This window comes from Nansenia antarctica, assembly GCF_963989245.1.
Source record: "Nansenia antarctica genome assembly, chromosome: 3".
Lineage (NCBI taxonomy): Eukaryota > Metazoa > Chordata > Actinopteri > Argentiniformes > Microstomatidae > Nansenia > Nansenia antarctica.
Window position 1 is genome coordinate 1,312,060 of NC_137688.1, and position 10,811 is coordinate 1,322,870.

Sequence of the window (10,811 nt, forward strand, 5' to 3'; positions counted from 1 at the left end):
GAAGAGAGACAGTACATATCCTTGTTAATATCATCAATCTCTTCTGAAGAGAGACAGTACATATCCTTGTTAATATCATCAATCTCTTCTGAAGAGAGACAGTACATATCCTTGTTAATATCATCAATCTCTTCTGAAGAGACACAGTACATAGTTGTCAATCATATTGCGGGCAGATTTTGGAAGGTCACACACACAGTAATGGTTAAACCCTTCAATTCCTGTTGCATATTGACATACGTACTGTATACCGAGGTCACAGACCGTTCCAACTTGAAATAACGCCGACAAAGTAATTTTACCATATTCGAGATGAGACAACTTTCACCATCTTTGGAGGTACAGTATGTCTGTGAACAAGAAGGTTTTTAGAAGTGATGGCTGCTGAAACATCGCAATCGGTGGCTGCTAATAAACAATCTAAAATACATTTTGTAATGCCCTGTTTAACGATAACTACCAAGATCGTGAACTACTAGGTCGTCAAAATAACCCAGCTTTTTAAATGCATTTGTTTTTTGAAAACATTTTCCACACCATCAATTTTAAGATGATCTCATCGAAAGCTGGTGAAAGTTATCTGCAAATAGGTCAAAGGAACTTGTCAGCATCAGATCAGGAGGGTTTGGAACCACTGTAAATGAGCAATAGACACTCACCAGACACTTTATTAGGAACACCCGTACACCTTCTCATTCATTCAAGTGATGTTATGGTGCGGGGAATGTTTTCTTGGCACACTTTGGGCCTGTTAACACCAATCAATCATCGTCACAGCCTATTTGAGTATTGTTGCTGACCATGTGCTTCCCTTCATGGCCACAATGTACCCATCTTCTAATGGCTACTACCAGCATGCACCATGTCACAAACCAAAAGTCGTCACAAACTGGCAATGAGTTCAGAGTTCTTCAGTGGCCTTCCCAGTCACCACATCTGAATCCATTACAACACCTTTGGGATGTGGTAGAACGGGAGATTCACAGCTTGAAAGTCCACCTGAAAGATCTGCAGGAATTGCGTTATGCAATCATGTCATAATGGACCACAACCTCATGTGAACCCCAGGGCGTCTCACCAGTTCTGACGTCCTCTGGTTCTTCTTCCTCTGGTTTCTCAGCCTCCAACTCTGAGGGAGGAGAAGAGGAAGAGAAAGAGATTCTAAATCTCCTCTGCTGTTTGAGCTTTTGCTTTAGGCTAGCCCACCAGATTCTAATAAATGAATGTTCGGTCCATAGACAAAGATTCAAATCCAATCATGAGATTCTGAAAGTCCCTCAAAATGATGTTTGTGTGATCTGATGGTGAAGTGGAAGCGAGACATGAAGTCACATTGAGCTGAGAATAAGAATCATTCTCATCTTTCAAGACACAATCAAATGACAGCCCCGACACATGGTTTGTTACGACATGTTGATATGTAAATCCGCATTTCATTCTTTATGTAAAGCATGAAAAGCAGTTTTACATCAGAGGCCCTGCAGCCAAGTCACAGAGCTCAGCCACCTGAAGGAATTGAAAGGCTCTTGTAGTTCCTAAAGAAGCCTTAATTCCTACACTATATGGACAAAAGTATTGGGACACCCGAACATCACACCCATATGAGCCTGTTGAACTTCTCATTCCAAAACCATGGGCATTAATATGGAGTTGGTCTCCCACCTTTGCTGCTATAACAGCTTCCACTCTTCTGGGAAGACTTTCTACTAGGTTTTAGAATAATGGTTGCAGGGATTTGCTCCCAATCAGCCAAAAGAGCATTAATGAGGTCGGGCTCTGATGTTGGGGTGAGAAGGACTGAATTGCAGTCGGCGTTCCAATTCATCCCAAAGGTGTTGGATGGGGTTGAGGTCAGAGCTTTGTGTGCAGGCCAGTCAAGTTCTCCCAGACCAAACTGGGCAAACCATGTCATTATGGACCTCACTTTGTGTATGGGGGCATTGTCATGCTGAAACTGGAAAGGGCCTTCCCCAAACTGTTGCCACAAAGTTGGAAGCATACAGTTCTCTAGAATCACATTGTATGCTGTAGCATTAAGATGTCCCTTCACTGGAACTAAGGGGCCTAGCCCAAACCATGACAACAGCCCCAGACCATAATTGTGTCCACATACTTTTGTCCACATAGTGTATATACACATACAGTGAGAGCATAGGAAATGTAGGCGAATAGCATACGTAAATTAGAATGGCAAGTAAAGAAAGACTAATGCTTCAGTACAGTGCCTACTAGACTTGTTCCCTTAGCATTCACATGAATGTGTGAATGTGTGTCACTTTCGGCCACAATGTACCCATCTTCTAATGGCTACTACCAGCATGCACCATGTCACAAACCAAAAGTCGTCACAAACTGGCAATGAGTTCAGAGTTCTTCAGTGGCCTTCCCAGTCACCACATCTGAATCCATTACAACACCTTTGGGATGTGGTAGAACGGGAGATTCACAGCTTGAAAGTCCACCTGAAAGATCTGCAGGAATTGCGTTATGCAATCATGTCATAATGGACCACAACCTCATGTGAACCCCAGGGCGTCTCACCAGTTTTGACGTCCTCTGGTTCTTCTTCCTCTGGTTTCTCAGCCTCCAACTCTGAGGGAGGAGAAGAGGAAGAGAAAGAGACTCTAAATCTCCTCTGCTGCTTGAGCTTTTGCTTTAGGCTAGCCCACCAGATTCCAATAAATGAATGTTCGGTCCATAGACAAAGATTCAAATCCAATCCTGACATTCTGAAAGTCCCTCAAAATGATGTTTGTGTGATCTGATGGTGAAGTGGAAGCGAGACATGAAGTCACATTGAGCTGAGAATAAGAATCATTCTCATCTTTCAAGACACAATCTAATGACAGCCCCGACACATGGTTTGTTACAACATGTTGATATGTAAATCTGCATTTCATTCTTTATGTAAAGCATGAAAAGCAGTTTTACATCAGAGGCCCTGCAGCCAAGTCACAGAGCTCAGCCACCTGAAGGAATTGAAAGGCTCTTGTAGCTCCTAAAGAAGCCTTAATTCCTACACTATATGGACAAAAGTATTGGGACACCCGAACATCACACCCATATGTGCTTGTTGAACTTCTCATTCCAAAACCATGGGCATTAATATGGAGTTGGTCCCACCTTTGCTGCACTAACAGCTTCCAATTTTCTGGGAAGACTTTCTACTAGATTTTGGAATATGGTTGCGGGGATTTGCTCCCATTCAGCCACAAGAGCATTAATGAGGTCAGGCTCTGATGTTGGGGTAAGAAGGACTGGCTCGCAGTCGGCGTTCCAATTCATCCCAAAGGTGTTGGATGGGGTTGAGGTCAGAGCTTTGTGTGCAGGCCAGTCAAGTTCTCCCAGACCAAACTGGGCAAACCATGTCATTATGGACCTCACTTTGTGTATGGGGGCATTGTCATGCTGAAACTGGAAAGGGCCTTCCCCAAACTGTTGCCACAAAGTTGGAAGCATACAGTTCTCTAGAATCACATTGTATGCTGTAGCATTAAGATCTCCCTTCACTGGAACTAAGGGGCCTAGCCCAAACCATGACAACAGCCCCAGACCATAATTGTGTCCACATACTTTTGTCCACATAGTGTATATACACATACAGTGAGAGCATAGGAAATGTAGGCGAATAGCAAACGTAAATTAGAATGGCAAGTAAAGAAAGACTAATGCTTCAGTACAGTGCCTACTAGACTTGTTCCCTTAGCATTCACATGAATGTGTGTCACTTTCGGCCACAATGTACCCATCTTCTAATGGCTACTACCAGCATGCACCATGTCACAAACCAAAAGTCGTCACAAACTGGCAATGAGTTCAGAGTTCTTCAGTGGCCTTCCCAGTCACCACATCTGAATCCATTACAACACCTTTGGGATGTGGTAGAACGGGAGATTCACAGCTTGAAAGTCCACCTGAAAGATCTGCAGGAATTGCGTTATGCAATCATGTCATAATGGACCACAACCTCATGTGAACCCCAGGGCGTCTCACCAGTTTTGACGTCCTCTGGTTCTTCTTCCTCTGGTTTTTCAGCCTCCAACTCTGAGGGAGGAGAAGAGGAAGAGAAAGAGATTCTAAATCTCCTCTGCTGTTTGAGCTTTTGCTTTAGGCTAAGTTAGCCTGAAGTTAGCTTCCTTTTACCTTAACAACTACCTGAAAACCACTAACCCAACAAAAAGCTTAACAACACCTCTCTTTCACCCATTCACACACACATTCACACACCAATGGCGGCAAGCTGCCATGCAAGGCACCGGCCGGCCCGCTCACTGGGAGCAATTTGGGGTTCAGTGTCTTGCCCACGGACACTTCGACATGTGGCCAGCCGGGGGTCAAACCGCCGATCTGCCAACCTTGCGATCATTAGACGGCGGCTCTACCTCCTGCGCCACAGCTGCCCTGTTGCAGGCTGGCTAGCCGACTCGCTCGTGCAGCTCTTAGAGAGAGGATTTTGCTAGCCGAAAATTCATCATCAATTCATCATGCTATTTATACAAATACGTGTTCTTCAGTGGCCTTCCCAGTCACCACATCTGAATCCATTACAACACCTTTGGGATGTGGTAGAACGGGAGATTCACAGCTTGAAAGTCCACCTGAAAGATCTGCCGGGAATTGCGTTATGCAATCATGTCATAATGGACCACAACCTCATGTGAACCCCAGGGCGTCTCACCAGTTCTGACGTCCTCTGGTTCTTCTTCCTCTGGTTTTTCAGCCTCTAACTCTGAGGGAGGAGAAGAGGAAGAGAAAGAGATTCTAAATCTCCTCTGCTGTTTGAGCTTTTGCTTTAGGCTAGCTCACCAGATTCTAATAAATGAATGTTCGGTCCATAGACAAAGATTCAAATCCAATCCTGAGATTCTGAAAGTCCCTCAAAATGATGTTTGTGTGATCTGATGGTGAAGTGGAAGCGAGACATGAAGTCACATTGAGCTGAGAATAAGAATCATTCTCATCTTTCAAGACACAATCAAATGACAGCCCCGACACATGGTTTGTTACAACATGTTGATATGTAAATCTGCATTTCATTCTTTATGTAAAGCATGAAAAGCAGTTTTACATCAGAGGCCCTGCAGCCAAGTCACAGAGCTCAGCCACCTGAAGGAATTGAAAGGCTCTTGTAGCTCCTAAAGAAGCCTTAATTCCTACACTATATGGACAAAAGTATTGGGACACCCGAACATCACACCCATATGTGCTTGTTGAACTTCTCATTCCAAAACCATGGGCATTAATATGGAGTTGGTCCCACCTTTGCTGCACTAACAGCTTCCAATTTTCTGGGAAGACTTTCTACTACATTTTGGAATATGGTTGCGGGGATTTGCTCCCATTCAGCCACAAGAGCATTAATGAGGTCAGGCTCTGATGTTGGGTGAGAAGGACTGGCTCGCAGTCGGCTTTCCAATTCATCCCAAAGGTGTTGGATGGGGTTGAGGTCAGAGCTCTGTGTGCAGGCCAGTCAAGTTCTCCCAGACCAAACTGGGCAAACCATGTCATTATGGACCTCACTTTGTGTATGGGGGCATTGTCATGCTGAACCTGGAAAGGGCCTTCCCCAAACTGTTGCCACAAAGTTGGAAGCATACAGTTATCTAGAATCACATTGTATGCTGTAGCATTAAGATCTCCCTTCACTGGAACTAAGGGGCCTAGCCCAAACCATGACAACAGCCCCAGACCATAACTGTGTCCACATACTTTTGTCCACATAGTGTATATACACATAGAGTGAGAGCATAGGAAATGTAGGCGAATAGCAAACGTAAATTAGAATGGCAAGTAAAGAAAGACTAATGCTTCAGTACAGTGCCTACTAGACTTGTTCCCTTAGCATTCACATGAATGTGTGTCACTTTCGGCCACAATGTACCCATCTTCTAATGGCTACTACCAGCATGCACCATGTCACAAACCAAAAGTCGTCACAAACTGGCAATGAGTTCAGAGTTCTTCAGTGGCCTTCCCAGTCACCACATCTGAATCCATTACAACACCTTTGGGATGTGGTAGAACGGGAGATTCACAGCTTGAAAGTCCACCTGAAAGATCTGCAGGAATTGCGTTATGCAATCATGTCATAATGGACCACAACCTCATGTGAACCCCAGGGCGTCTCACCAGTTTTGACGTCCTCTGGTTCTTCTTCCTCTGGTTTTTCAGCCTCCAACTCTGAGGGAGGAGAAGAGGAAGAGAAAGAGATTCTAAATCTCCTCTGCTGTTTGAGCTTTTGCTTTAGGCTAAGTTAGCCTGAAGTTAGCTTCCTTTTACCTTAACAACTACCTGAAAACCACTAACCCAACAAAAAGCTTAACAACACCTCTCTTTCACCCATTCACACACACATTCACACACCAATGGCGGCAAGCTGCCATGCAAGGCACCGGCCGGCCCGCTCACTGGGAGCAATTTGGGGTTCAGTGTCTTGCCCACGGACACTTCGACATGTGGCCAGCCGGGGGTCAAACCGCCGATCTGCCAACCTTGCGATCATTAGACGGCGGCTCTACCTCCTGCGCCACAGCTGCCCTGTTGCAGGCTGGCTAGCCAACTCGCTCGTGCAGCTCTTAGAGAGAGGATTTTGCTAGCCGAAAATTCATCATCAATTCATCATGCTATTTATACAAATACGTGTTCTTCAGTGGCCTTCCCAGTCACCACATCTGAATCCATTACAACACCTTTGGGATGTGGTAGAACGGGAGATTCACAGCTTGAAAGTCCACCTGAAAGATCTGCCGGGAATTGCGTTATGCAATCATGTCATAATGGACCACAACCTCATGTGAACCCCAGGGCGTCTCACCAGTTTTGACGTCCTCTGGTTCTTCTTCCTCTGGTTTCTCAGCCTCCAACTCTGAGGGAGGAGAAGAGGAAGAGAAAGAGATTCTAAATCTCCTCTGCTGTTTGAGCTTTTGCTTTAGGCTAGCCCACCAGATTCCAATAAATGAATGTTCGGTCCATAGACAAAGATTCAAATCCAATCCTGACATTCTGAAAGTCCCTCAAAATGATGTTTGTGTGATCTGATGGTGAAGTGGAAGCGAGACATGAAGTCACATTGAGCTGAGAATAAGAATCATTGTCATCTTTCAAGACACAATCAAATGACAGCCCCGACACATGGTTTGTTACGACATGTTGATATGTAAATCCGCATTTCATTCTTCATGTAAAGCATGAAAAGCAGTTTTACATCAGAGGCCCTGCAGCCAAGTCACAGAGCTCAGCCACCTGAAGGAATTGAAAGGCTCTTGTAGCTCCTAAAGAAGCCTTAATTCCTACACTATATGGACAAAAGTATTGGGACACCCGAACATCACACCCATATGAGCCTGTTGAACTTCTCATTCCAAAACCATGGGCATTAATATGGAGTTGGTCCCACCTTTGCTGCACTAACAGCTTCCAATTTTCTGGGAAGACTTTCTACTACATTTTGGAATATGCTTGCGGGGATTTGCTCCCATTCAGCCACAAGAGCATTAATGAGGTCAGGCTCTGATGTTGGGGTGAGAAGGACTGGCTCGCAGTCGGCTTTCCAATTAATCCCAAAGGTGTTGGATGGGGTTGAGGTCAGAGCTTTGTGTGCAGGCCAGTCAAGTTCTCCCAGACCAAACTGGGCAAACCATGTCATTATGGACCTCACTTTGTGTATGGGGGCATTGTCATGCTGAAACTGGAAAGGGCCTTCCCCAAACTGTTGCCACAAAGTTGGAAGCATACAGTTATCTAGAATCACATTGTATGTTGTAGCATTAAGATTTCCCTTCACTGGAACTAAGGGGCCTAGCCCAAACCATGACGACAGCCCCAGACCATAATTGTGTCCACATACTTTTGTCCACATAGTGTATATACACATACAGTGAGAGCATAGGAAATGTAGGCGAATAGCATACGTAAATTAGAATGGCAAGTAAAGAAAGACTAATGCTTCAGTACAGTGCCTACTAGACTTGTTCCCTTAGCATTCACATGAATGTGTGTCACTTTCGGCCACAATGTACCCATCTTCTAATGGCTACTACCAGCATGCACCATGTCACAAACCAAAAGTCGTCACAAACTGGCAATGAGTTCAGAGTTCTTCAGTGGCCTTCCCAGTCACCACATCTGAATCCATTACAACACCTTTGGGATGTGGTAGAACGGGAGATTCACAGCTTGAAAGTCCACCTGAAAGATCTGCAGGAATTGCGTTATGCAATCATGTCATAATGGACCACAACCTCATGTGAACCCCAGGGCGTCTCACCAGTTTTGACGTCCTCTGGTTCTTCTTCCTCTGGTTTTTCAGCCTCCAACTCTGAGGGAGGAGAAGAGGAAGAGAAAGAGATTCTAAATCTCCTCTGCTGTTTGAGCTTTTGCTTTAGGCTAAGTTAGCCTGAAGTTAGCTTCCTTTTACCTTAACAACTACCTGAAAACCACTAACCCAACAAAAAGCTTAACAACACCTCTCTTTCACCCATTCACACACACATTCACACACCAATGGCGGCAAGCTGCCATGCAAGGCACCGGCCGGCCCGCTCACTGGGAGCAATTTGGGGTTCAGTGTCTTGCCCACGGACACTTCGACATGTGGCCAGCCGGGGGTCAAACCGCCGATCTGCCAACCTTGCGATCATTAGACGGCGGCTCTACCTCCTGCGCCACAGCTGCCCTGTTGCAGGCTGGCTAGCCGACTCGCTCGTGCAGCTCTTAGAGAGAGGATTTTGCTAGCCGAAAATTCATCATCAATTCATCATGCTATTTATACAAATACGTGTTCTTCAGTGGCCTTCCCAGTCACCACATCTGAATCCATTACAACACCTTTGGGATGTGGTAGAACGGGAGATTCACAGCTTGAAAGTCCACCTGAAAGATCTGCCGGGAATTGCGTTATGCAATCATGTCATAATGGACCACAACCTCATGTGAACCCCAGGGCGTCTCACCAGTTTTGACGTCCTCTGGTTCTTCTTCCTCTGGTTTCTCAGCCTCCAACTCTGAGGGAGGAGAAGAGGAAGAGAAAGAGATTCTAAATCTCCTCTGCTGTTTGAGCTTTTGCTTTAGGCTAAGTTAGCCTGAAGTTAGCTTCCATTTACCTTAACAAGTACCCGAAAACCACTAACCCAACAAAAAGCTTTTAAAAAAATGTAGCGGTGGAGAGGTTGGATTTCCGAGTGAAGCAGTCTCGCTGAAATGTACTTGTAGAAGCAGGTGTCTCAGGAGACACAGTATAGGGGGAAGCAGGTGTCTCAGGAGACACAGTGCTGGGGGGTAGCAGGTGTCTCAGGAGACACAGTGCTGGGGGGTAGTAGATGTCTCAGGAGACACAGTATAGGGGGAAGCAGGTGTCTCAGGAGACACAGTGCTGGGGGGTAGCAGGTGTCTCAGGAGACACAGTGCTGGGGGGTAGCAGGTGTCTCAGGAGACACAGTGCTGGGGGGTAGCAGGTGTCTCAGGAGACACAGTGCTGGGGGGTAGCAGGTGTCTCAGGAGACACAGTGCTGGGGGGTAGCAGGTGTCTCAGGAGACACAGTGCTGGGGGGTAGCAGATGTCTCAGGAGACACAGTGCTGGGGGGTAGCAGATGTCTCAGGAGACACAGTGCTGGGGGGTAGTAGATGTCTCAGGAGACACAGTGCTGGGGGGTAGTAGATGTCTCAGGAGACACAGTGCTGGGGGGTAGCAGGTGTCTCAGGAGACACAGTGCTGGGGGGTAGCAGGTGTCTCAGGAGACACAGTGCTGGGGGGTAGCAGGTGTCTCAGGAGGAGCCGTTAAGATGTAACCTGAAGAGATGAGTCTTATATATTGCCTTACTTACCGTAGATTTGAACTTTTGCACTGATTAAACTACATATTACAATGAGAGTGCTATATTTTTCATAATACATTATGCGGGATGTGTACAGTATACACATATAATAGTTATTTTAACAATGTCCATGAGAAGATGGCGATTATTAAGCTGTGTCTAAAGTGTACGGTGCGGGAATCTGTTGCTATAGCGATGCCAAAATCGAACCTAAATCAGTTTGTCACTTTGTCAGTTTGTTTTTAAATGTGGCCGTGAAACAGATGTATTTGATCACTGCACACACATGTAAACAGGCGTGTGTGTGGTGGTGATAATAACAATGCGATGCGTGTTTAGGATCATCATCATAAACATTTGCTTCATATATATTTAGACTCTGTGTGTGGGGGGGGGGGGGTGTATATGAAAACTAGTCATGGACGAAATCAAACTTTCAATGGAAATGGACTTTCCATGTGAAAATGTTCTTCAGTCTTTCTGTCCATTAGTTCTCATATACCAACATGTACATCTGCTGACTCATGATGAGTGAGTCACTGTATCTCATGACTGAGACGACATGAGAGAACCATAATGTCCCACGGGGGAGAAACACAGAAACGTGAACATCGTGTTTCAGAAGGAACAAGTTGGGACAGTTCCAGAGGTATCGGCCCACAGCACATCCCCTACAGATGAGATCATACACACCCCTCCCTGCCCCCATACCAGCAGCAGAGGACGAGAGATGGTGTGTGTGTGTGTGTGTGTGTGTCTTTGTGTGTGCGTGTGTGTGTGTGTGTGTCTCTTTGTGTGTCTGTCTGTGTGTGTGTGTGTGTGTGTCTCTTTGTGTGTCTGTGTGTGTGTGTGTGTCTCTTTGTGTGTCTGTCTGTCTGTGTGTGTGTGTGTGTGTGTGTGTGCACCTGCATACCATAGCAGCAGAGGAAGAGAGGTGGTGTGTGCGTGTGTGTGTGTGTCTTTGTGTGTCTGTCTGTGTGTCTGTGTGTGTGTGTGT

The 10,811-nt window shown here is 45.7% G+C and overlaps 1 protein-coding gene across 1 annotated transcript in view; it reads right to left on the reverse strand.

Annotated features, from left to right (window-relative positions):
• LOC308153192 (arylsulfatase D-like) overlaps nucleotides 1-10,340 on the reverse strand; it is a gene marked incomplete at its 5' end in the record, with an annotated part of 89,686 nt that extends 79,346 nt beyond the window's left edge. Inside the window, 9 exons of the mRNA XM_080526278.1 lie at nucleotides 1,079-1,129; nucleotides 2,542-2,592; nucleotides 3,994-4,044; nucleotides 4,679-4,729; nucleotides 6,130-6,180; nucleotides 6,815-6,865; nucleotides 8,267-8,317; nucleotides 8,952-9,002; nucleotides 10,337-10,340. Of these exons, the coding sequence (XP_080382404.1) occupies nucleotides 1,079-1,129; nucleotides 2,542-2,592; nucleotides 3,994-4,044; nucleotides 4,679-4,729; nucleotides 6,130-6,180; nucleotides 6,815-6,865; nucleotides 8,267-8,317; nucleotides 8,952-9,002; nucleotides 10,337-10,340 (412 nt within the window). The remainder of the gene's footprint in view (nucleotides 1-1,078; nucleotides 1,130-2,541; nucleotides 2,593-3,993; nucleotides 4,045-4,678; nucleotides 4,730-6,129; nucleotides 6,181-6,814; nucleotides 6,866-8,266; nucleotides 8,318-8,951; nucleotides 9,003-10,336) is intronic.
• Between the last annotated feature and the right edge of the window lie 471 nt (nucleotides 10,341-10,811).